Source organism: Ceratotherium simum, chromosome 25 (genome assembly GCF_057802395.1).
Source record: "Ceratotherium simum simum isolate JZ-2026a chromosome 25, ASM5780239v1, whole genome shotgun sequence".
Taxonomy (NCBI): Eukaryota; Metazoa; Chordata; class Mammalia; order Perissodactyla; family Rhinocerotidae; genus Ceratotherium; species Ceratotherium simum.
Window position 1 is genome coordinate 16218818 of NC_141924.1, and position 27017 is coordinate 16245834.

Consider the following 27017-nt stretch of genomic DNA (forward strand, 5'->3'; position numbering starts at 1 on the left):
GGCCGTCCTGCCCAGGCATGAAGGGCACAGGGCTTGGGCCCAGGAGGACTGTAGAGACCGAAGGGTGGGAAGGGGTTCATGAGAGTTGTTGGGATTTTTTTACCCAACTTTATCTCTTGCTACCACCTCATCAGATATTATATTTCAGCCATGTAACCAAATTGCAAACTTGCCACTTCCTCCTGATATCAGTCAGAGTGATAGTGATGGCAAGCAACAGACCCAATTCAAACTAGTGTGGGCAAAAAAAGGAACTTCATATCTCACATAACTCCAAAGATAATGGCTCTGGTGTGGAGCTCAGCAGGACCCAGGGACTCAACTGATGTAGAGAGGGCTTTTGTCTCCCTCCCTCTCTCTCTTCCCAGTGGCTCTTCTGCTACAGATGGGATTCCTCCGCATAGCGAGAAAATGGCGTCCGTCAGCCCCAGTTTACATCACTTCGCTCAGCTGGCCACTCCTCTTCCCCAGCAGTCGGAGTGATTCTGATGGGCCCGTTTTACATCAGAGACGCAATCCTTAGACCAGTTACTGCCCAGGGAAATGTGCTTCTTTGATTGGAAAGGATTTTATCATGGACTCTGTTTCCAAAAACAAGGAGGATACTGAGCAGATAAAACAAAAACCAACACAGTCCACTACACCCCCCACTAGGAGGGTCCATCCATTCGTTTACGGGTCTTGATCCCCTACCTGGAATACCCGCAAAATCCTGCCCACATGACAAACTGCTCCTTTTCTCTCAAGACCCAAGCCTTCCGGCACACACTCATCCACACCCACCCCCAGACAGACTTGAATGCACCCTTAGGTCCCATACCTTCCTTCATACCTTGTACACACCTCTGTTATTTCACTCACTTATTCATTTGTTCATTTAGTGAATCCTTGTCCTTTAGAATTGCACCAACTCCTCTCGGACTGTGAGTTTCCTGAAAGCAGGGATCATCTCAGGATCTCCAGATGGTGCTCGGCCCACTGTCAGTGCCTGATAACTGCTGGTGGCCACATCCTTGGATGTTGGGGTGATGTGCAGGACTTGGCAGTTCCCTGACTGGATAGAGAACCTGGGGTGCTGGATATGGAGGGAGGAACTGCATGCCACAGGTTGCCTGGCTTGAATCACTAATTTCTCTGCATTCCTTGCAAATCTCTCAGGACCCTCTGCATTCTATGTAGCAATGAATGGCAGGATTTGAACTGTAACATATGCCTGATTTGCCCAGATATATCACTCATGGGAAGTGTTTATTTTTTCACGTATTGTATCTGAGAATCTTAAGAGGTTACGGGGTCCAACTTGAATTCCCTGGGGTTAAAACCTTCTTGGTGATGCTAATATATCTCCAGGAATACAGAACTCATTACTTTGTAAGGCAGCCCATAGTTATTGGGCCACATGATGTCTCCTGGCAACTTTGGCCGTCAGTCCTAGTTCTCTTCTCTAGGACCACAAGGAAAGGGTCCCTTCCTTTTCCAGTGGCCATTCCGCTTTGTATTCATTCATTTATTCATGCATTCATTAACTCAATCATGCTTTTAAAAACATTGGTATGGCCTATTTTGTCTAAGATGGTCAGGTCCCCTGTTGTCATTGAGCTGACATCTTTAGAGGGGAGAGACAGACAATAAACAACTAAACAGATAAACAGGAGAGATACAGTTGTCACAAGACCAGTGAAGAAAGGAAAATCGGGCACCATGAGGGTTGGGGCAAATTTCAGCAGGGTGAATAGGACAGATGTCTTTGAGGAAATGAACTTGAGCTGATGAGTGAGTGATGAGAACCAGGCACGCCTGCACCATTTGGGAGAAGAGCTTCCAGGGAGAGAATTAGAGGAAAGGAAGGTGTCAGGGGGGCTCTAGTGGAGGTGATGGGGGAGAGAAAGGTAGAAATGAGGATGGAGAGGTGGGCAGGGGCCTTGTAGCCATGGTAAGGAGCTGAGGATCTGTTGTCAGAAAGAAGAAGCCTTCAGAGAGTTTTAAGCAGGTAGGTGATACATAATTTTGAAAGAGCACTTTGCATACAAAATCTTGAGGTGGATTTCCAAATCCTTAAAGAGGAGGTGACCGCTACTTTTATTTCAAAGAATCAGAAAGGTTCCACTTCAGAGGTGAGTTCTAGAAGTCCTGGTGAGAGAGCACCATACCATCTAGGACTGGAGTTGGAGTATCCCAAAACAGGCCATCGGATACCCCTCTTGGAAGGTGGCTTTGAAGGGCACCCTCTTTTTCTAGATAGTCTGATTTTTTCCCCCCAGGCTGTGTCCCTCTTATGAGTTCTCCACAAACAGTGAAAAACTGGCAGGCCAGCCAGCATGAGATCTTTAATTATTTCCTCCTGGAGCAGAGTGGATTTACCCCTGGTAAGACACCAAGTTTACTACAACTGCGGCCGGTGAGGGAAACTACACTCCTGGGAGGAGGGGGCATCTCATCGTCAGAATCCGGGCCCAGGGGGACCCTCTGAGCATCAAAGCAGAGAGAGAAATCAAAAGGGAAGGACTGAGATTTGACGCGGAAGAAATGGAAAATGTGTTTATGTGTTTTTTTAAGATGCACAGCCATAAAAAAAAGGCAAGCAAGCAACTAATGAAAACATTGCCACACATGACAGATAAAAGGAAGCATCCTAATATAGTACAGAGCTCACGTCAACGAGGAAACAGTAAGGCCCCATTTTTAAAAATGGGGAAAGATGTGAGCAGGCTTTTACGGAAAAGAAAATGCCAATGGTTAATAGAAGTACTCAATCTCACTAAAATCAGAGAAATGCAAACTAAAACAGAAGTGGGATACTAGGTATCTTTTGGGGAATGTTACTTATCAAATTGAAAAATGCATTTTTAAAAAACTCTAGTGCTGGGGAGGCCGTGGTGAGATGGACGCTCTCATGTGCAATTGGTGATGTGCACCTTTACAGAGGGTGTACTTTTGTGGCCGGCCTGGTGGCATAGCGGTTAAGTCCGCACGCTCTGCTTCGGCGGCCCAGGGTTCGCAGGTTCAGATACTGGGCACGCACTGACGCACCGCTTATCAGGCCATGCTGTGGCAGCATCCCATATAAAGTAGAGGAAGATGGGCACAGATGTTAGCCCAAGGCCAATCTTCCTCAGCAAAAGAAGAGAAGGATTAGCATCGGATGTTAGCTCAGAGCTGATCTTCCTCACAAAAAAACAAAAAGGGGGTACATTTTTGGGTACCTTAAAAAAAGTTCATACCGTTTAACCCAGTAATCTGGCTTCTTAGAATCTATCTTAAGGAAATAGTTGAAAATGAAGGCATTGAATTGTGTGCAAAGATATACACATGTGAAATATTCATAACAGCGTACTTGATAATAGTAGATGGTTGGTTGACTTAATTGTGGTATATCCATTCAGTGGACTATTGGGTAGCCATTAGAAATGATATTTTTGAAGATATTTTGATAGTAGAGGAAATGCTCACACTCTATGTGGAAAACAGAAAAATCATAATTTCTAGAAAGCGTGAAATCAAATATGAGTATGAGTGCATATTATATGCATTAAATTAGATTGTTGGATTGTAATGTACATATAAGGAAACATACATATGGAAAAGTTATTAAGGATCTTCTCTGAATTGAGAATTATGGGTAATTTTGTTTACTTCCTTACGTTTTCCAAATTTTTATTTTATTTTATTTTTTGGAAGATGAACATGTATTACTTTAAAAATCAGATAAAAGCGGAAAATGGTTATACTTTAAGTCAGTGCTCTCTCTTATCATCAGATCGCTGTCAGAGACACACACGCACCCGTTCGTCTCTTCCTTCGTCTCTGTTGTAGGAGCCAGCAAAGCAGAGCACAAGGAGCAGGAAAGCAGGAGGAGGGACCTGGGTGCCACCTCCTGCTCTGTGACAATTTTGCCAGGTGACCTGGGACACATCCTCGCCTTGCTGCAGGCCTCAGTTTCCCCATCTGTAAAGTACACTAGTTGGACTACTTCATCTCTAAGAATGCAATAAGGTTACAGGCATAGTAATTCCAAGCTTCTAACCCAACCCTAACTCTAACCACAAAGTGACGTGATTGACTGCTTCCGTGCTTCCATGAGCACAGTGTCAGCCAGACCCGCGATGTCATCGTCCACGTGGTCCCCCTCCACGTGAGTTACAACTTAGCCGGGGAGACCCTTGCCATTTCCTTTGGGGATGAGGAGTGATGTTCATATGCATCGTTCATTCCTTCAACACGTACTTATTACGCACCTGCTCGCGCGGCGCCAGGCCCCGGGGTGTCCCCTGAGGCCCATGCTCACCAATCTGAGAAGTGTCTGCCCCTGCAGCACGTCCTTTCCTCTGTCTTCCGGGGGAGGGGTGGGGGGGTCCTCTCCTTTGACAGTTATTTTAATTTACATTTGAATTATTATTTTCTTTAATTTTTAATTTTTTTATTTATTTTTATTTTTGTGAGGAAGATCAGCCCTGAGCTAACATCCATGCTAATCCTCCTTCTTGTTCTTCTTTTTTTTTTTTTTGCTGAGGAAGACCGGCTCTGAGCTAACATCTATTGCCAATCCTCCTCCTTTTCCGCCCCCCAAAGCCCCAGTAGATAGTTGTATGTCATAGTTGCACATCCTTCTAGTTGCTGTATGTGGGACGCAGCCTCAGCATGGCCGGAGAAGCAGTGTGTCGGTGCGTGCCAGGGATCCGAACCCGGGCCACCAGCAGCGGAGTGCGCGCACTTAACCGCTAAGCCACGGGGCCGGCCCTACATTTGAATTATTTTAGAGAGACACAATTTATTTGATGCTAAGGGTCTGACTCTGGGTGAACCAAATGGATCATACCATTTTGAGTGTAAACCACCTCCTACTGTGAGGCTGATTTTCTCATGTGACTTACAAGTGAGGAATCCAGAAATAGATGGATCCTTGGCTGTGTGAGGAAAACAACGTGTGATTCCACCTGGAGCCAGGCGATGGCAGGAAAAGTGATGGACTTGGAACCAGGAGACCTGAGTTCAAATATGGCTCTCTTGCTTCCCAGCTTTGTGATTTGGGGAAGTTCACAACTTCTGTGAGCTGCAGTGTTCCCATCTATAAAATGGGGACATAGTCCCAATCTCTCCCAGTTCTTGTGAGCATTGATCGGGATCGTATCTCCAGAAGGACCTGGCAAGAGCCTGGCATGTCCTCACCATCACATTAGTACTCTTGCTGCTTTCCTACTTGAAAAGGACAAGACATGTTTGAAATATACAAGAGGGAAGCTGTGCTGCCCCGTGGTGGGGAACCAGGGCCATGAGGCTACACAGACCTGGCCCTGTCCCTTACCTGCAGCATGTCTTCTTGAGCAAGTGACTTCACCTTCCTGAGCCTCAGGGCTCTCAACTGTGGAGTGAGTGGCTGCAGTGCGCGTGTCCTAGGGCAGCTGTGCGGATTCAGTAAGGTAATAGGTGCATTCGCCACAGTGCCTAGTAAAATCGCGGTATCTTCACTGATTTATTTGATACACTTTTTTCTGATTGCAAATAAAGTATTTGTTCAATGTAGAAAATTTAGAAAACAGCCTAAAAAGAGTAGAAGATAGTGAGTTGTTTTCATCCTTTTACTTGGTGGTTGCTGTGTTTCCATCTGACCCTCCTCATCCCCGCCGCCCCCCCCAATCCCTGTTCTGAACTGAGGGCTCCCTGCGGGCAGCGACCACGCCGGGTCAGTGCTGTCTCCCATGCCCTGGCGTTCCATCAATGCACGGTGTGGTAACACTGCTGTCGGCCCCTCTCTTGGCAGATCCTTCAAGCCAGACTTCATCCTGGTCCGCCAGCACGCCTACAGCATGGCCCTGGGTGAAGACTACCGCAGCCTGGTCATCGGCCTCCAGTACGGAGGGCTGCCCGCTGTCAACTCCCTCTACTCCGTGTACAACTTCTGCAGCAAGCCCTGGGTGGTAGGTGACGGGCCAGGCTGACCTGGAGCCAAGTGGGAGGCAGTAGGTGGCCTCACAGCCCTGAAATGGGCCCATTCCCTAGCATGGAGACCTCAGTAACGAAAGGAGCCTTTTTTAAGCAACGGAATAAGCCCACTTGGACCCAAGACCCCTTCTTGTAATTACTGCCTAACAAATACTATATAATAATATATTATGATACAGTGTTACATTATAATAATAGTAGCAGTAAAAAGGGGTACCATACTGTTCTTACTAATATTCTATCATATCATCATTATTAATAGCAGGCTTCATTTATTGAGCACTTACTGTATACCAGAAAACCATGCTGCCTGGTGCTCTGGCATTGCTCTCATGTGAAGTGGGCCTCATTACTCCATTTTGCAGAGAAGGACGGTGAGCTTCAGAGCAGTTAAGGAACCTGCTCAGGGTCCTGTGGCCAGTGAGAGATGAAACCAGAACTTGAAGCCATCCCTCTCCAACCCCTAAGACTTGATTCCCCCACCTTTTATTCATGAGTTTCATTCATTCACTTGATTTATTGGAGTCTCCATTCAAAGGTTACCTGTAAGAGATGCTTTTCCTAAAATACCACCCCTTCGCTCCCCAAGATTTTCAAATCCCTTACCCCTGCTTTATTTTCCCCCAAATACTTATTTCCACCTAGAATGATATATTTATCCATTCGTTTGTCCATTCCCCTTCTAGAAGTAATTCATTCATGCAACTAATATTTATTGCTATGTCCCAGGCACTGTTCTAAGTCCTAGGAACATGGCAGTGAGCCAATCAGACCAAAATCCCTGCCCCATGGATCTTAGGTTCTAGTGAGTAGGGGCACACTCAGTATGTTAATAAACATGCCAAATATGTGATACTACATATGGTGAGTGCCAAGGTGAAAACAAAGCAGAGAAGGGGAACAGGAAATGTGGAGGTTGGGGGATGGAGAATGTGCTCTGTGAAGCTCTTAGCCATCTCATCTCTTCTTTTGTTGTCTCTCTGCATGGTCTCCTGGTGGGAGGGCGCTGGTTGAGAACGTGGGCTCTGGAACCAGACTGCCTAGGTCCAGGCTCCTCTATTTAATTGAGCTGTGGAGCCTCGAGCAACTTGCTTAACGTCTCTGAGTTGATTTTCCATGTTTGTAAAATGGTGATAATAATAGGGCCTTCCTGGTAGGGTTGTGTGTTAACACACGTAGAGTGCTTAGAACGGTGGCAGGCATAAAGTACACACTCAACAAATGGTGACAATTATTATTGTCCCTAGTACTTGGAACAAGGTCTCTGCAGAGTTGGCATTCAGTATTCATTGAATAAATACATGCATTAGTTGAATAGATATGAATGGTCTTTAACCGCTGTCATCATGGCTCTGGTCTCCTTCTCATTCTGCTCTAACTGAGTTTTTGGCCTATGACATCCCAGATTCAAAAAGAGTCCTAGGTAGCGCTAGCCCACCCTCCTCGTTTTCCACATAGTCATCGTGATGGTAGCAGCTACCGTCCATTAGCACTAACTGTGCGCTGTACTGAGCCCTTGACATGCGTATTGTATTTAATCCTCGGAACCACCCTGATGAGCAGGTATTGCTAATATCTCCGTTGTACAGATAAGGAAACTGAGATTCATGGAGCTAGTGGTAAGTGGTGGAGCTGGACATCTCCAAACTCGTGTGCTCGATCATGGAATTACTCTCCTTCTCTGGACTTCAGTTTCCTTATCTGTAAAATGAGGGACCCCTCCCCATCATTTCCCATATTTCCCTCTAACCCTCTAAGTTGGCTCCATGTTGCACCACAGCTCCTGGCTACAGCCCAAGAGTTTGCACACCCATCCTGGCCTGATGCAGAAAGTTCCTAAGTTACCCCTTGCTCTCTTTCTGCGATCTTAGTATTGAGTTAACCCCACGTCTGTCTGGCACAAGACTTGGCTCCTCTTCTAACCATTGGGCATCCACATTAGGCCACAAGTTGCAGCTTATTCCTTCCTCCTGATCAGAATCTACCTTGCTCTTCCCTGCTTATGTCCACCAACAGCTCCCTTTCGCCTTCTGGGTGCATTCCCAGCTCCTTGGTCCGGGCTTTAAGGCTCCTGGTGGTCTGTGATGGATACACTTCCAGCCTCCTCTGTCACTGTCCACCGCACCCAAGGCCACAACCATGGCAGCAGCCGAGTGTCTTCAGCACACACTAGTCTCACTGCACACTTGGAATGCCCTTCCTCTTCTCTTATGTCATCTGCTCCAGTGACCCCACCCTGTCCCGCTCTCTCTTCCAGGTCCCACAACCCCCCTTGCTTCCCTCCAACAAGACATTGGTATGTCAACCGTCTGCCCACAGTCTGTCTTCTCTCAAGTCCTGGTCTGCCGTGTTCAGCTTGTTGCCCCAATATTAAAGCACAGTGTTGGGCACAGAGTGCGCTTCCAAGGATGCTGAGTTGTGTGGGGTGATGGAGAAGAACGAGTCTGAGGCCTGCCTTTCAGGAGCTTACCCCTTAGCTCTGGAGACAGTAGCTGCCTCCGTGGCAAAACAAGGAAGTGTCAAAGCAGAGTGTGGAGAGGACGTGGCTTGAGCTGTTGGAAACGAGTGGGGTTATAAAAGCAGAGAAAACACTTATTATTAATATTTGAGTGCTAACATTTGAGTGCTCCTGCGGACCAGGCACTGCTTTTAATACCCTGTATATTTCATCCTTACGACAGTCCTGTGAGGTTGAATCTCTTGTTTTCTCCATTTACACATGAGGAAACTGAAGCCCAGAAACCTAAAGCGACTTCCCAGCTTACACAGCTAGTAAGTGGTGGAGAATTTGAACCCGGCGTCTACGCCATAAACTACGACGCACTATGCCTCTCTAGAAAGAAGGGAACTGCAGGCTGGGGACATGGCTTGAAGGTCAGCCGTGCTTGTGTGAGATGCTGAGGGTGCAGGAAACGCTCATTAAATGTGATGGAGCTGAAGTCGGTGGCCTGGCAGGAGTAAAGGGGTTGGTGCAGCCAGATGGTGAAGAGGATGAGTGTCCAGCCAAGGACTCTGGCCTTTGTCCCGTAGGAAGGGAATTGCTGCTGGAGCTTAGCTCAGAACAGTCAGATGCTTCAGGCCTGGCATCACGTGTGCGGTTTCGCCACGCTGGGTAACAACGGTTGACCAGCGTTCTCTCCTCTTCTGTCCTAGTTCTCTCAACTCATCAAGATCTTCCATTCCTTGGGTCCTGAGAAGTTCCCGCTTGTGGAGCAAACATTTTTCCCCAACCATAAGCCAATGGTGAGTGCCTATTTTTACTCTGCTTACTTTTGTGATACAGAGTGAACACAGATGTTCACGTTCTCAGTTTTTTTTGGACAGAGAAGGTGGGCTTAGGGGCCGCTCCCTGACCGCCTGGCACTAAGGAAGAGCAGTGACGTCCTGTGGGAATGTCTGGCTCTCCTAGGGATAGAGTGATCTCTCCGGATGCAATTTCAGGCAGCAGGGCAAATGACAAAGGTGGACGGCATTCTTTGGGACATCGGGAATTTTCGGCAAATTGGGGGACAGCTTGTGCTGGCATGTTGGAGCCAAAGGTTGATAATAAAGATAAAAGGTGTTTCGAGGTAGGATGTTATTTCACTTGAGCCCTGTGCGGGACCTGGTTTCAACTCCTGTTTTAATAAAAGCAGGAATATTTGATTTGCATTGATTGCCGAAGGGCGGTTTCTGTTTGTGTCCTCTTAGCATTCTGACGTTTGACTATACCTGAGGTTGTCTCTGGGGAGTGGTTGGAGCTTAGCTTGGAGTACGTGGTATAGCCTCCCATTCGGAGAACAGCTGGATGGGAGAGATTAACGTCTTTTGGAATGGGATGGAGAGCTCGCCATCCTGCAGCCAGAAGTTGAGTGCAAGAGTTCTGGGCAGCTAGAAACAGCCCGTGACATGCCTGCTGACGTGGTTGGTGGTCTTCTTAAACTGGTCAAAGGAGTTCAAGGTCATGGCCCCACAGTTGCCTTGGGAGGAATGTGAGTTTTGGGGAACAGGATAGTTAATAGGGTATCTGATAGTCCCAGCTGGGGCCCAGGGCCTGTTTGTAGAATCCCAGGCTCAGGCTGAGCTGGACGGTCCTGTTTGCAGTCACTGATGGGTAGGACTGCAGGCTCCAGGTGGGAGCAGTCTGACCAGGCAGAAAGGTTTCCCATTGATTATATTTCCCTAATACCTGACCCCGTGAGAGTCACAGGATCCAGGAAAGCATGAACACAGTGGAGGGAATTCAAAGTTTATCATCAAACCAGCCTGGTTTGGGACCCCAGGTCTGCCTACTTACTAGTCTTGGGCAGTGAATTAAGATCTGTGTGCCTCATCTTCCTCAGCTGAAAACCGTGGATGCTAGAGGCACAACCTCATCAGGTTGTTGAGATTTCATGTAATCACGTGTGTAAAGCCCTGTGCCCAGCATAGGACAGATGCTCAACCAGAGTAGCTTTAAAATAAGGGCAAAGCTGTAACCTGGAACATTGCCAACAATGTGATGAAAGTTGGCTGAGGGGTCTGCAGTCAACCAGCCCAGCCCACTGAGGGTGACAGGCCTGGCTGTAAGCTGTGGGAGGGGTTCTCTGGCTGTAGTGGGGCCTCGTGAGTTCCTGGCGTACTCAACTCGGCCGAGCCACACTCGGAATTTCAGGCAGGCATTTGGCATCATTTGGCTGCTGTTCGCAGCCTTCCGCTCCCTCTTCCACCAGGCTGAGATTCTTAGGAAGAAAACAAGAGAGGCTAAGTCAGGGCCCCAGTCTGGGAATACCTGGTATTTAGAGATCCAGACTCTGTAGAACGATGGAGAACCCTGGCCTGAACCCAGGGAGCAAAGTCAAGCCTGGATTAGCAGCCAGAAGGATCCCTCCTGAAATTCCTCCTGCCTGGGGAAAGGCCCGGGGCAGGGTGGGCCCAGGCTGTAGAAGCAGGTGGAGGGAGGGGAGTATGCACGGGCCTGGGGGACCGGCTTCCAAGGCCCTCTGCTGCCTATAGAACCCCCAACGGCGGTCAGGACACAAGCAGGCGCGAGACTGCAGGTGTGTGATAGAAATAAAACCACTTTACTGTTTAGATAAAGGACACACTATAAAAAGTGAACATTATGCAACATTACAAGACAATATACATTCACGGAATATAAAATTCATAAATAACATGGAGGAAAACTGTAAACAGTGCTACAAAATTTAGCAACAAATACATTCCTTTCAGACAGGGTTTTCTCTGGTTGGTTTCTCTCCATCACTTCTGGGTCTCAGGATAGCAGACTGGCTAAGGGGAAAGGCGGGGGCACAGGAGAATCTACAAAGTCCTGTAGACTCAGAGCCTGAACCATCTCTAAGTTCTTCCCCTCTTCACATCTCCCAAGAGCCGCCCGTGTGTTGATATCCACCCCTCCTACACTCCTCCATTCTGTTTTGCTTTTGCCATCAGATTTCCAAAGTGTTTTTCTTTTGTAAGATTATTTTAGTGATTTTTTACTTTAGGTAGCCAGAAGCCAAACACTTGGTTGTTACCTGGGGTAATCCATATTGGCGATCGTCAAGCACAAGATGAATGGGTGGGGTTGGGGGAGGGTACTGTCTGCTGTGGGCCACAGTTTTCCCGAGACAGAGCTGTTCCAATAAGTCATTTGTTTCTTTAATTGCTCAAGAACCACGGTATGAAATATGGTGCTCATGGGCCGTGGCTTGACCACCATGCAGTAGGTCTGGGGCTGGATGAGGGTAAAGGATAGAAGTATCCCAGTATTATCCACTCTGGCGAGATCGGCAGAAGAGATGGCCAGGGGAGGCCAAGAGATCTTGAAATCACAGCTCCCATGGCCCTGGATTTTTAGGAGAATTCATGGCTTCCCAATTGGGTGGACAAAGGGACTAGGGGGAAAAAAGAATGGGAATGAGCAGCAGACTGCCCAGGGCCAGTTGATACAGAGCAAGGATGTGGATTTGCTTGCTACTTTTTCCCTCCTCCTTCCTACTTCAGAGAGCACTGGGATGCCAAGAGGGAGGAGGCTGGGGGAATCTCAGTGCTAGTTCTTTCTGGTGTCCCCGGTTTGCCAGTCTAGCGGCCCGCACAGAAGTGTTTGACCCTCCATTCCACTGTAGAATTTGATTCAGGAAAATGGCGGCATGTGGGTTTTATTTTTTGTTTTTCTCTTAAACACAGTGTACACATATTACAGCCTACACATGACACAAGATTTAGCAAAATAAAACGTTCACGATATGATTGAAATACGGAAGTGTCTCAGCTACATAAATGATTTTAAATTATACAGTAAGTGAACAGGTGAAATAAACAAAGCTATAGCTTATAGAAAGCTCAAAAACCACCCTCCGACAACGTCGCTTTGCAAAGGACCCTTCTTGGCCCAGGACCTGCTGTCCTCCTCATCAGGGCCTGGCAGATGGGACTCTGGTTTTGCCAACTTTTCTACTCCGCAGGGAACCTTCAGGTGACTCACGTTCAGGCCTCACCCCAAGTCCCTCCTTGTGTGAGTGGAGGAAACCCCACCAGGGACCAAGAATGGCCAGATGCCTGACAGAGGACACGCTGATGTCCGATTGCGGAAGGGCACCTGTGCGGGTCAGGTCAGGGGTTCCACTTTGCAAGATTTTGAAGTCAAAATTTTAAAAAATCCCAAAACACTGAGTCTGGGGCTCACCCCTTAAAACCACTGGCCTGCTGACCTCAGCTCTTTCTGCTTACACTGCCCCATTGAGAGGGCAAAGCCTCCCATTTCCCGTCTGCCAAGTGGCATGACCACAAAGTGAAAGATACAAGGTAATGAAATCGATCCCAAGGACACCAGATGCCTGCACTGTCTTCCCACTCTGGGGTTCTGCCAAACACCTTGCCTGGGCATTTGTGTGTGTGTGTGTGCAAGACATCACAACGTGTTGTCTGCGTCTTTTTTTTCTCCTGTCTCAATTGGCAGCTCTGTTTCCTAAAGTGGAATGAACTGAAGATACAAATACTAATAGAGGATAAATACCCATCATCTGAAAAAGGAGACAGAGACAGAGCAACCATGTTAAATGTCACCATCCTAGCATCCCCAACTCTGTAAAATATACATTGTCACCTACTCTCGGCATCTCACTTTCAATGCTAAAACTTAAAATAATTTTATTTAATTGGAGAATTTATATTATAGTTTTATTTCAAAAGACACAACAAAAACCCTATAGCTGATTGCAAAGTCAGGCTTCCCCAGTGACCACCAATTTTAATTCCATAAGGTGAGGTGGCATTCACCTGCCAGTGAGCTGAGGGTGCAAGCTGTCCCCAAACCCAGGAAAGGTAGAGGAGCAAGCTGTCCCCAAACCCAGGAAAGGTAGCCATCTAGCCGAGGCAGGATACCCCTCAGCTTTCCCTCCTGTGCCCAGGCCCCTGACCCACACTCACTCTCATCTCCCATCTGAGCCAAGCCAGTAAGGCAGTTCCGTGAAGGCCCCAAACGTGAAGCAGGAGAAAGGGAGGGGTACAGAGGTCAGACGACCCCAGTTAGAAGGATGCCAAGGGTGTTCAGAATTTCAAATTTTAATTAAAATGAAAAAAAAAAAAATCAACTTGGAATGTCATGATTTTCTTCAAACAAGCAACAACAAGAAAATAGAAGAGATTAAACTATTGGCGTATTTAACAGCATTGAACAGAATTCTGTGTCCTGTAAAAAATTAGCTTATGTCCCCGTGTGGGTATATGCACATGTGTATACAAACACATCCCCCTAGGTGAGCTAAACGCTAGTTTGGAAATAGTATTCTCTACCCCAAAACTACTTGGCTATATCTGTGGATAGTGTACGGTGTGTATATTTCTCCAATTTACATAAAGGCAATCTCCTGGCCAAATCTACCAAAGAGTTCTCCAGGAGGAAATCTTGTGGGAGGCGGGGAGAGGAAAGCCATTCATCTCAGTCTTTGGCCTGAGCTTTTGTACGGGGCAGGCAAACTGCCTCCTGACCTCAGGCAGATGTTTAAGTCTTCAACTAGGAAAGTTTTGTTATTCTAGCCTGGCTGCTTGCGCCAGACTCAGAAACATCTGGTCAACCCTAGCATCCCTGGGCTGGGGGAACTGAGTGTGTGTTTGCTGCATCATCTCAGACCCTCCCCTGCCGTTTCCTCCTTCCCTACCTCACTGGTACACGCAGACACAGACAGACACAGTCTGCTTGGGAAATGCAATAGCATCTCCTTGGTGTATAAGATCTGCGTACCTTGAGTCTATCTGCTTGCTGCCTTTGATCCTGAAACAGTTGGCCTCTCATCAACTTCCTTGTCTGTGTTGTTTATTTCTGGGGTGGAGGAGAAGGGCAAAGGGAGGAGGGTCTCGGAGATGGGGAGGTGGGGAAGAAGAAAGAGGGGTAGGTATTACAATGCCCAAATAGGGTAGTCTCTCGATTTTTGTTTTCCTAAAAAAATATAGATTATATTATCACGAAGAAGAGGAGTGTACGTTCCTCATTCTTTCTGGCATGGCACCAAAAATTCCCCAGGTGGAAATCGGTGATGTCAAAACCAAAGAGAAGGAGTAGGGTGGGGCCAGGAGGATGATTCCAAATAAACTCCATAGGACAGCATAGACTTTTCTTTAAGTGTTCGAAGTACTAAATTTGCGAGAAAACAGGCACTAATTTCATTGTCATCATCTGGGAAGAGTTAGTGTCCGAGGGAAGCTCAGTGGGAAGGGAGGGAGGTGAGGTGGGGCTGGGGCTGGTGCTCAGGGGTCTGTGGCATTGATGATGCTTTTGTCCGGGGGGGCCCATCCTCGGTACCAGCTGCAGTAGCCACCCTTCTGCCGGATGCAGGCATAGTGTTTGGACTGGTAGCCAGGGTAGCCGAAATTGGAGAGCATGTCGGTCCAGAGACACTCGTTCTTGGAGGTCACGTAGCAAGGCAGGTAGTAGCAGGATTTGATCTGCAATCAGACAACAGCCAAAGGTTGGTGGACTCTGCCATGTGGACCCAGGCATGATGCTTGCCCAAGTCTGGATTTAGAAGCTGGGACCACTCGGGTGGAGCCCAGCCACATCAGTCCCTTAGTGAAAATAATATAAATAACATTCACTAACACTGATTGAGCACCTTCTGTGTACCAGGCATTCTGCTAAATGCCTCTACATTATTCTCTTTAACTCTCGTAACAGATTTATCTCCCTTTTACATAAGGAAATAGAAGCTCAGAGAAGTTAAGTAGCTTGCTCCAGGTCACACAGCTAGAAAATGGTAGAATTAGATATTTGAGAGAGCTTTTTCCCTCTCAACTGGTAACAAGAAAGGATGAAAGAGCTCAGCTCTTGTAGGGAATTGAGGAATTAGAAAGATTAAAGCATAAACTTTGGAGTCCAGGTGACCTAGGCTGGAAATCAGACTTGGCGAGCTGTGTGACCTAGGGCTAGTCACTTAAGCTCTCTGAGCCTCTATTTCCTCATCTGCAAAATGTGGACAATACTAATTAAAACTGCAGGGTTGTTGTGAGAATTGAGCAAGAGAACGGCCCAACTCCCTCCCACAGCAGGAAGGCCGTGTGTCTTGGCCCTGTGCTTGGGTCAAGAAGTTGGGCCTGGTTGAGGAGTGACCTTCTGCACACATGATATCAGCAGTCCTGCGCCAGCCTGCCCCAGCGCCAGTGAGTCAGCCACCTGGGTGAGCCCACTTGGAGCTGCCTTGCAGGACCCGCCAGTGTGAGGATCCTGTACCTGCCACAACCTTGCACCACGGGAGGAGCCGGGGACGCTGAAGAGCCCTCAGGCCCTAGCAGCTGCCAAGTGGGCAGCACGGAGGCGGCAAATGACCGCAGAAAGGTATTCTGTCCCCACCTCCACACCCACTGCTCAGCCTGGGGGCGACATTCCTTAGCACCCCTGCGTGGACCTGCCCCTCTGCCTTGGCCCCACATGCGTGCCCTTCCCAGCACAAGCCCCCAGTGCCCAGCACAGCGGGAGCACCTCCCCTGCCGCCCTCCCCAGGGCTTACCTTGCAGTTACAGCCCAGGTGATACCGATAGTTCAGCCCCTTGCGCTGGGAGAGGGTGAGCTGGTCCCACCTCTCCACGAAGTTGCACAGCCCTGTGTACATCTTCCCATCATAGACACGGCCTAGAGGAGAAAAGAGGACGACAAGGGGAGAGTGGTTTTGTCCAAAGCCCAGCCAGAAGGGAAAGAATTCTCACCTACTGAGTACCCACCTTAGCCCAGGTACTAAGCTAAGTACTTTTCAGTCCTGTGCTTTTAGTTCATCCTCCCCAACACCTTTTAAGACGAGCTGCATCTCCATTTTCCAGATGAGGAAAATGAAGCTCAGAGGGGTGAAGCGATTTGCAGAAAGTCTCAAGCCCATGAGGCACTGGAGCTGAGATGAAGGCCAACTCTTTACTTCTCTCGTCAATGGTTTTTTTGGTTCTGTTTTGTTTTTTCCTTTCCTATATTGACTGCCTAAAGGTGAGTAACTTTCCAAGACAGACCTGATAGGTTGACTGCAAGGTGGAGAGGACCAGGTACTAGCAATCACTTTTTATTTATAGCAAAGCTGAGAAACTACAGAACTAGGAGATTTCCTCCATGGCATCCGAGGTGGAGCGGAGACTAAAACCCAGCCTCCGTGTAGGGCCTCGAGCTCCCACCAGTGGCCAAGCAAGACGGACTCAGCACTAGCTACTCCTTATGATTCGCTGGGCACGTGGCAGAGGTCCTAAGCACACTTCTGAGTCAGCTGTTCCTTCTCCACCCTTCTGAAGGGAAGGAACGGTGGACCTTGGCCAAACCCTGGCCTAGATGCTTGAGTTGGCTGTTACCTGTCAGCAGGTACTGGTATTTGTTGACCTCTAGCTTAAGGCCACAGAGACTTTCGGAAGCTTCTGTGTGGATGTACTGCACGTGGGGCATCTTGGTGAAGCCTCGGTACATCTGTGGGCAGAAGGAATGTCATGAGAGGAGGACCAGGGCTCAGAAAGCATGCTGTCGTCTGGTCTATGGGAATCGGATTCCCCTAATCAGCCGTCGTTCCTGGATGGTCACCGACCTACCCACCCCACCCCAGGGCCATCACTCTAGACGAAGCCACCTGTTCTCCTCTTGTCTGAGCCAGGGTTGGTGCCTTCTCATCCAGCAAGTCACACCTCCCATTCCAACACCCCCACAACACCCCTGCAGGTACATACTCCTCTCTAATCCCAACACCTTTTCAGAAACCCTAAGAAGAATTTGCTGTGAAAAGGGTCCTGCCTGCCTTGTCACTCTCCAGACCTGAGCTTCAAGAAGGCAGCCAGCCAGCATACTCATGACATCCCTGGGACATTTTCCAGTGTATAAAAGCATTCTTGTTTACGCTCCCCTCACCGTACCCTGACAAGACCCCTAGGAGAGAGGTATTATTATACCCATTTTACAGATGAGGACTCTGAGAAAAATTCTGTTTGGCTGGCAAAAGCTGAGCTAAGGCCTGGGATTCTCCATGATTTTATTTTTCTGAACATTTGATGAAAGCACTGGGTTCCTTTACCCCAAATAAAGCATATAAACATGTATATAAAATTCACAGATTTTTAACTAAACACTTTATAATTATTAGGTTGAACCTTATGAAATTGCTGATATTTGGCCATTTTTATCTACAACATAATCTAATACAGTGATTCTCAACTGAAAGCAATTTTACTCCCACCCCAGGAGACAGCTGGCCATGTCTGGAGACATTTATGGTTGTCACAACTGGGAGGTGGGGAGGTGCTACTGGTATCTGTGGGTAGAGGGAAGGGATGCTGCTAAGCAGCCTATAATGCACGGGACAGCCCCCACAGCAAAGAATTCTCTGGCCCCAAATGTCAGGAGTACCAAGGCTGAGAAATTCTGTGCTAACATTAACCCACTTAATCCCCATGACAGCCCTAGGAGGCAGGAACAACTGTGTCCATTGTACAGATGAGGAGCCTGAGCTCCAGGTAGGTTAAGTGGCTTGTCTAAGGCCCCATGGTAGGTAAATGGCAGAGGTAGGATTGCCAGGCAGGAGAATCTGTGCCAGACTCTATGCTCTTAACCATTATTATCCCATGCTGGCTCCCCCTGCGGCCTCACAAGTTCATGCCCAAGGGCCTCGAATGCAGGTAAATGCCATTTCTGGCTCTTGTGCCTCCTTATCAGCACGTGCTCAGAGCCACTGGTGTGAACGTCACAGAGGCTGAACCCACTTGGTGGTTCCAGGTCAAGTCCATGAGTGTCTGTTGAGACAACTCTGTTCACTGTGTGAGCTGGTGGGGTTGGGAGGGGTGTTGCCCAATCCCATTGTCCCCCCAGTTCTCAGAGCACACGGGCCCTGGACAGCTGGTGGTCTCCAGGCTTCTCCCAAGGGTTTACAATGGGACAATGTCTCTCCTTTAGTCCTGGACATGCATTATTAATTTACTTATGGTAATTAGTAAAAAGCCAGACCTCACCTCATTGGTGTCTCATTTAAGTGCCTCCATTCAGTCTAATGGGCTGTTTTTTCCTCCTCATCTTCTTTTAAGAGGCTGGCTGGTGGGGGTAGGTGGTCCACAAGGACCTCTGCCATCGCAAAGGGTCCGTTGGACCTACAGAGTTGGGGAGCCTCTGCCTTCTCTAAGGGGAGTGCTGTTCTAATTGTGTGCAACCATCAGTGCAGATGGTTCTAATTTACCTGGCCTCCCTTCTTAACCCTCTTCTCCCGCGAGGTCGCCAGCTGAACGAGGAAACGCAGCCAAGCGCAAAAAGTACTGTCCACACTTGGTTTTCAAATATGCCACAGGGGAGCATGTGTGTCAAATCATACCCCCCACTTCCTCAGTGATGGATGGTGCCTCTCTGGCTTGAATGGGAACCATGCTTAAGAGGGCTGCTGTGTGCCTGCCATCACGTGTGGCCTCCAAAGAACAGCCCTTGCACTCACCCCTGTGCCTAGTGGCTTCTCATATTGGTGTGGATGTTCCTGGAGTTTTGGGTAACTGTTTCAACTCAGTACTTGCTCTAGGTGCAGCCTATTGGACTCTCAGTTCATTCTGGATCAGTTTTTCCGCTTTACTTCCTCTCTGCTTTACCAGTGAGAATCAAGCCCCTATCTGGAGTCCAGGGACTTCAGCTGCTCAGTAAGAACTCAACTGGTCACAATCAGCTTGACATCACTGCTACTTCTGAGTTTGAAAGAACTTTTATTTTAACATGGTTTCTAGTACTTGCACCAAGAAAATTTTAATACATTACAAATGCCTGGCTCTGACAAACACAGTGCTGCCTTTTAGAGTCTGTTCTGAAAATAATAATATGTGAAATGTATGGTAAAGGCAGATTTTAATCATTCAGTTGTCTTTTGTTTATAATAATCCTATCTTGACCTAAATATGTATCCTAAAAGTATCATGTAGGTTTGTAATCATAAAGACCTAGACTTAGTTTTACAAGTTTAGGAGAGTTATACTGGGTTTATAATGTCCCGAAATCAGAGAATCCTAGAATCTCAGAATCGGAAAGGACGTTAAAGATAATCTAATGCAGCCAATGCAGTGGAGGGTCACCAGTAAACCCAGGTTCTGGAGACAGACAGCCCGAGTCTGAATCTGGTCTCTGCCACTTGTTAGCCACCTGCAAAGCGACTTAACCTCTTTGGGCCTCAGTTTCTTCATCTGTAAAACGGGGCAAAATACTTACTTCCCAAGATGTTTTTGAGAATTAAATGACATAGAATAGCACTTGGCACACGACATTTAGTAAAAGTTAGCTTAAAATCAGTCAAACTGAAATTCATAATGAGCAGAGGAAAGGGTCTGGTCTTCTTCCTATTTGTCTTGCCCAGCCTCATCTCTTAGTACAAGTAGTTAAATCTGCTTCAGAACTTCAGACAGTAGGCAGGTTGTTCTTTTCTTTTTTCCTTCAGTTTTATTGAGGTATGATTGACAAATAAAAAGTGTTATCTATTTAAGGTGCACAACATGGTGTTTTGACATGTGTATACACTGTGAAGTGATCACACTATCAAGCTAGTTAACATATCCATCACCTCACATAGTTACCCTTTTTTGTGTGAGAACACTCAACACCTACTCTCTTTGCAAATTTCTAGTATACAACAGAGTATCGTTAACTGTAGTCATTATGCTGTGCATGAGATCTCCAGAACTTATTCATCCCGCAGAACTGAAACCGTATACCCTTTGACCAATAGCTTCCCACTTCCCCACCTCCCAGCCCCTGGTGACCACCATTCTACTCTCTGCTCTGAGTTCAACTTTTTTAGATTCCACATGTAAGTGAGATCATGCAGTATTTATTTTTCTGTGCCTCGCTTATTTCTCTTAGCATATTGTCCTCCAAGTTCATCCATTTTGTCACAAATGACAAGGTTTTCTTCTTTTTTAAGGCTGAATAATATTCCTGTGTGTGTGTGTGTGTGTGTGTGTCTGTGTATCTCTCACAATGGACTCTACAAGCCTCTGGGCCTCCCTTCTTGGTAGTATCTACACAAAATTCTAAGAAATTAGCCTCCCTTGGGGTGAAGGGACAAATAATGTGAGAAAGAAGCTTCTGAGTCTGGGGGATTTGCATATTTCTTAGGGAATATCTGGTCTTCACTCTACACTGATGGCTGAAATGTCACCATTATGTCAGATATTTTTGGAATGCCTGCCAAAGATCAGCACCTTGCTGGATGCTGCTTTATATCACGAACTCATTTACACCCACAACCTATTCTCCTTTACAGACCAAGCAGCCGAGTTTCAGAGACATGACTGAGATACCAACTGCATGGTCTTTCTCTTACAGAGTGGGCTGTCTAAGGCGGGAGGCAGAGCACATGGGAATGGAGGCAGTCTCTGCAGAGGGCTACATGAGAGGCCCAGACCATAAAGAGTCACAGGCAATGGGAGGAGGAGAATAGTTCCCTGTGGGCTGGGAGGTCAGAAAGGCTTCCAGCTGGAGCTTCAAGGCGAGCCTGCTATTGCTTATTTGATTAGACAAACCACTGAAGGAAGTCCCTGGGGCCCAAGTATTCCGATTGCCCAGCAGATCTGCCCTGCTCAGAGTCAGGACATGCAAAGCACATGACCAGCGGGCCTCCCCAGGGGACCCTCCCAGGACTAGCTGGGACATAATGTTCCCCACGGGCTGTCCCCTGCAGCCAGCCTGCAAGCATGTCTCCACTGCACAAACTACAGCTCCTGGAAAGCAGACTGCTTTCTCATGGTCCTGATAGAAGATAAGGTCCCAACAGATTAGAGTGCCAATTCTGGAAACTTCCACCTTTGCACCATAGCCCAGTGCCTCAGCTCCAGCTAATCTCCAAGTTCAGCTTTGCAATAAGCTCCCTCAACATTCAAACACCCCCCCACACACACACCTGTGGGTCTCTGCACACTCAAGATATGCCTGAGAGGTGGCCCAGAGGTTCTGGAATTAGCATATGGAAAGAGTGTCTGCCCGCCTTTCATCTGGGTGAGAAGTTTGGGGGGGTGGGTGGGAACTCTGAGAGAGAAGAGAGAGGTCAGACAGGGCGGCTCCCATTCTCACGTTCTCCAAGTTCCTTTAGTCCTGCTCTAAGGGAGTCCTTGCTTACCCCATCTGCCTCTCTGGAGTAGACTCTCTAATCTGCTAGAACAAAGCCACCCAGGGATCGGTGCCAGAACTCCTCCAGGCTCACCTCTCTGGCCTCTCCCCCTTCCCTTCTACAAAGATTTTTCTGTACACCCTTTGCAGGATGTTGCAAGTCAAGAGATACACTGCTGGATGATAAACCCACAAACCCAAGCCAACCTCTTTTTTGTTCCCTGAGGGAACTAGATACAAATGGCGGGGGTTACCCGGAAAGTGGGCGGCAATGCTGAATCAGCCTGCTGCTCCACTGCTCTGTGATCTCCTTGTTGGCAAAGGCTCTGATAGTTTCACTCTGGTTTGCCACTTTCTAGCCACAAGAGCTTGACTGTTACAGAACTTTTCCAAGGCTCAATTGCCTCACCTGTAAAATAGAGGATAATGTGTATCTATTTCATAGGGTGCTGTGAGGACGGATCCATGCCAAGGCTGAGCACAATGCCTGGCTCATAGAAATGCTCAATAAATGTTACTTGTGTGGAGTCTTATATTCATTGTAACAAATATTATCTTTGTATCCCCAGCTCAGAGGGGGAAGGAGGGAGAGAGGGAGGAAGGGAGAGAGGTGGGGGGGTGGGGGGTGGGGAGGGACGGTCAGATGGTCTACTCCCACTCTGATTAGCAGACTGGTACCCAGAGACCAGCAGAATCCAGTGGCCTCTTGAGACAGAAGGGCAATGCCCAGTTCTATGGGTTATCTACTATTGGGCTGGTAAGAGGGGCAGAGTTAACAAACGGCATTTATAGTGATGGATGATCAAAGTAAGATGGCAGGGAGATTGGGGCAGTCGTGTAAAGAAAACACAGGATTGAGAAGGAATCTCGACACCTCAGCTTGGGAACAGATTTGCCTTTAAATGCACAACTCTGGGCAAGTCATTTCCCCTTTGAGCCTCTGTCAGAAGTAGAACGAGGGATTTTCCTTTCTAACACCCAGCACCCTGATTCCATGACCCCGGGTGAAGGATAGTGAATGGACAGCGTGAGACCACGGGCCTGAGAGTGGATGTGTGTGCTCTGAAGCTGATGGGTGAGCAAATGTTATCTGGCCTCTAAACACCCCCAGTGGCTGGTCTGACACCAGCGAGCACAGAATGGGACATTCTGCCCACAGGAAGGGCCTCTGGTCACCCTGGCCCTGAAGGAAGCAGGGAAGCTAGGCAAACGTAGGAGCCACTGCTTCCCAGCTCTTCCCCTCGCAGCTCTCTGCTGGCCACAGAGTGTCTCATAATGTGAAGGACTTTTCCAGAGCAGGCGGGGAATATGTTTCCTGATCCTCTGCTTTTGTCTAATATGCTTTGGCATCCGCTCGCCAGCTGCCAGGGGTTGCACAGTGGGTTTTCTGGGTTGTTGTTGATCTTGTTCGTTCCCCCCTCTGCCCACTCTTCTCTCCCCGTGGCCGTCTGAAGACATAAGCTGGTCCCATGACCAAGCTCGGGCAGCCAAGGGCAGCTGGCCAGGGCTGACTCTGAACATTACATAACCAGAAGGCTGTGGATGTTTCCAAAATGGAATCCAAAGCAACAGGTTCCACAAATTTAGTACATCTACCCTCAGGCCTCAGGACGCAGGAATAGTGAGGCCTGGAGGTCTGCTTCCGGGATGGTTGGGTACCACCCGTGGGCTGGGTTACTCCTCAGACTCAATTCTACCCAGGTGCCAAGGCTTGTCTCCTCTGGGGAGTTTTCAGGCCAGTGGGGTCTCACCCTCGTTCCCTCATTAGATGGACAAGCATTCACCAAGTCCCTGTTACATGCTGGGTCCCACCCAATTGCTAGGGATGCAGATATAAGCATGAGTAAATGGGGCTGCCAGTTCTCTTGGACCTGAGCACACCCCATCTCGAACTTCTGGTGATTCACGCACAGGTGTCTTTCCTCCTGACTATACTTCCTAAGCACAGGAACCGCATTTTCCTTGTGGACTTCACGGCTCCTGGCACAGAGCCCCGCACAGAGGGAAGTGCTACAAAGGTGGGGTGACGGACCAGCTGCTGAGTTATTCGGGGTGAAGCCCCCAACCTCTGCACTGGGGCAAATGTAAGTTACCCCTTCCGGCACCCACAGCAGCTCCTGCTTAGAAGTAACACAGCGAGTGTCCCAGGACTCTTGGGATCCTGAAATGCCTGAGTGGAGAAGGGCTCTTAAGGGCACAAGCCCAACCCCACACTGGTAACAGACGGCAAAACTGAGGCTCAGGAAAAGGGACGATTCCAAGGTAAGCAAGCCATGTGGGAGTGGAGCTGAGCATAGGAAGCAGGTTCTCTAGGTTTCAGATCTGATGTTCTTTTTCTTAAAAACAAGAACTTCCTGAATGTGCCTCATAATGTTAATATGCTCAGGAATATGTTCAATTGCACGAATAGGCTTAGTAAACGGTGCTAACTAGCCAGGATGCAAGAAGATGATTAGAGCTGGGAAAATTGGGAAAGAGGGTACAGTTGCTACCTTGGGGTGCAGTTCCTATGATCAGCACAAGTTTAATGTAAAGACTCGAGGGGTTAAACGTGAGTTGTAACCTCAACTGCATAGACCAGTAGGCATTGTTGAAACTAAAGAAGTCAGAGGTTGGAAGAACTCGTAAGACAATTTCGTCCAACCTCCTCATTTTACAGATGGGAAGACTGAGGCCCAGAGGTTAGCAGTTAGCAGGTAACACAGCTGTCTGCTCTCTGGTTCCAGAACCCAGCCTCTTAACAATGACCTCTGTGGTACTCCACCTGCGCTGGCTCTGGGATGAAGCAGCCACCATGCCCTGCTCCCTGCCCATCCCTTTCTGCTGCCTCAGCAATGCCCTCTCCAGGCTGGGTCTGGGACTCAGACACTGAGCAAATGCACACCCACCTTGCCTCCCTCGGCCAGGACTCTTCTGGCAAAAAAACACAGGAACCCTCCTGGAGCCGGGCTGCTGTCACTTACCTTCATCTGCTTGATGGTGTAGACCAGCGTGCCAAAGGGCCCCTCCTTCACCAACTTCTTGCCCACCACCTTGGCCCGGATCACTGCAGAAAAAGGCAAGACAGAGACAGGGAGGAGGTTAGGGAGGCCTGCACCACATCAGGGACCACATCTCAGCTCGGGCTTCCAGCCCCCGGGGTGCCTGGAATTGCTTTCTTACCTCTGAGCCAACTCGAATAGATGATTGTGTTTATAAGAGCAAGAATTCAGATGAGAAACACTGGGTGGGGGGAGGAATGGAGGAGAAAAGGAAGGCAGTCATCATTCGAGTTAATTACCCCGAATGTTCACAATTGCCAATGCCGGAAATTCCTAGGCTGCACTCACCCCTGCAGGAAGGTTTCTTGACTCTGGTTTCACCATAATCCAAAATCTACTTCTCCTGGTAGAGTTTTTTGCCCTCCCTCTTTCTCCAGGACCCCTTCCTGAGCGCCACTTCATCTGGGGCTCTTCCTTTGCATGTGTCAATTCGCCGTGTCCTGATATGCCGGCAGGCTTGTGATGCCCCCCACCTTCTTTCCATGCCCCAGTTGGCATTCGGATGGGGCTCTTGGTACCCAGCACTTAAATGCAGTAGAGGGTAGCTCAATTAGGGTGTAGTGGAGCGGCGAGCAGTTGGGAGCAGGGACTCAGAGCCAACCGAACTGTTCCAATCCCAACTTTGCTCTTTATGGCTATTATGACTGTGAGCAAGCAACCTTTCTGGCCTCCAATTTCCTCTTCTATAAAACTGGGATAACAGTGGTACCAATCTCCTTAACCGAAGGGATTAGGCAAGATAATGCATGTGAAACTCTTGCCACCATGTCTTGGATGTAGTGTACGTTAGATAAATGTTATTAATATCATCATTATCATCGTCATTGACAAAAATGAAATGGGCTGACCGTGGAAGGATTGTTACCAGAAAAGTAGCTCCCATTTATCACATACCTATTCTGTGCAATGGAACATCTCACTTATTTACTCCTCACAACCGCCTTATGAGGGCACTGTTAGCACCCACGTTGTACAGATGAGGAAGCTGACAGAGAAATGAGGCCACTTCCTCTTTCTGAGCCTCAGTTTTCTCATCTGGAAAGAGGGTGTGACTCTACTTATGTCAGAGAATTGGAATGAGAATTAAAGAAAATATCTTATGAAATTTCTTACTACAGCGTGGCAGAAAGGAGTTGCTCAGTAAATATTAGTTATGACTATGAAAATGAAAATAATTAGACAGACCCAGTCTGGAAGGCTGGAAGAGAGGCATTTACTACAAGCAGTGGGAACACAGAGAAGGAGGGATTGACTTGGAGATTATAAGAGACTGTGTCTGAGAGTGAAAAAGAAGCACACAATAGCTGTCTTCAGATATTTGTAAAACCAGCACATGGAGGACCGAATGGACAGGTCGTGAAGACAGTTTGAAAATTGCAGAGAAGTCGTATTCATTGGCTCAACCAAAGGAAAAGTCATCTGATAAGAACTAGCAATGAAAGTGCCGGGGTGGGGGGGGGTGGCAGCCACAGGGGCAGAATGTCTCCATCAAGGGGGGCTGGATGCACTCAGGCTAGGACCTTGACCAGAATGGAATGGATTTTGCATGTACAGCAGCCATGCTTTGAATCACAAATTGAACTCTTCCAGCTCTGAGATTCTGTCACTCTTTCCTACCTCAAGTTGTACTTAGCCCCAAAAAGAGTAGGTGCTCAGTAAATGTCTGTTAAGCAGAATACCCTTCACACACACACACACACACACACACATACACACCCCTGCCCATTCTAGTAGCTCTGTATCCTTCTCCATTTTGGATGTTCCATCATGTTTCTCCATTCTTTGACTCTAATCTTTTTGAAAAAAATCTTTACTAGGAACCAATTCCCCCATCCCGACAGGATTCTGTCCTCTTTCTCCCCGAATGAGCTTGGATCCTACTCTCCCAGTCAGATGTGAAGTCAGGACCCAGATGAATCGACGGCCCCTCCAGACCTTCCTTGCCAAGAATGGCAAAACACGGAGCTCATTGGCAAAGTTAGCGGTTTAGCAGAGGCAGCTCAGATGGGGAGGAGGCGAGTGGCTGTTTCCAAGTCTGCTGTAAAAACGAGAGGTTGGCAAGATCTGAGGCCAAGCTCCCTCAAGATTCCGTATCCACCTCTGTGTCTAACTTCACAGCAGCATCCTCGGCAGGGAGCCATCCTCCCAGAGGCCCAGGGACGATTTCCTCTACATTAACTCCCACAGGCAGGTTGTAACAGCTTAACTGTCGGACAGAAAGCATCTCTGCCAGAACTTTCCTATTGATTCTTCCTGAATTGATTTGGCTCCATCTTCCACTGCTTCATTAACCCAGAAGGTAGACTAGGGAATGAGTCTTTCCCCAGGGGGGGAAGAAAAGCAAAAGGGATTCCTTTAAATAGCAACATCTACCCTTTCCTGGCTCAAAAATGGCTTGACTTCATTTAGACATAACATGTCATAAGCAGACCTCTCCCATAAAGCTGGGTACTTCTGGAAGCTTCTGCACGCGCAGCGAGCCAATTGCTTCCTTACCC

General features: G+C 48.0%; 2 protein-coding genes across 2 annotated transcripts in view; one reads left to right on the forward strand and one right to left on the reverse strand.

The window, feature by feature from the left end:
- The window catches only part of SYN3 (synapsin III), a 425920-nt gene that overhangs the window by 111310 nt on the left and 287593 nt on the right, over positions 1-27017 (forward strand). The window contains exons 4-5 of the mRNA XM_087448985.1: positions 5759-5915; positions 9094-9183. Coding sequence (XP_087305111.1) covers positions 5759-5915; positions 9094-9183 — 247 coding nt within the window. The remainder of the gene's footprint in view (positions 1-5758; positions 5916-9093; positions 9184-27017) is intronic.
- TIMP3 (TIMP metallopeptidase inhibitor 3) overlaps positions 10960-27017 on the reverse strand; it is a 57765-nt gene continuing 41707 nt past the window's right edge. Inside the window, exons 2-5 of the mRNA XM_004418078.3 lie at positions 24442-24524; positions 16723-16834; positions 15906-16027; positions 10960-14847 (exon numbers count right to left, since the gene is read on the reverse strand). Of these exons, the coding sequence (XP_004418135.1) occupies positions 14650-14847; positions 15906-16027; positions 16723-16834; positions 24442-24524 (515 nt within the window). The 3' untranslated portion in view covers positions 10960-14649. The remainder of the gene's footprint in view (positions 14848-15905; positions 16028-16722; positions 16835-24441; positions 24525-27017) is intronic.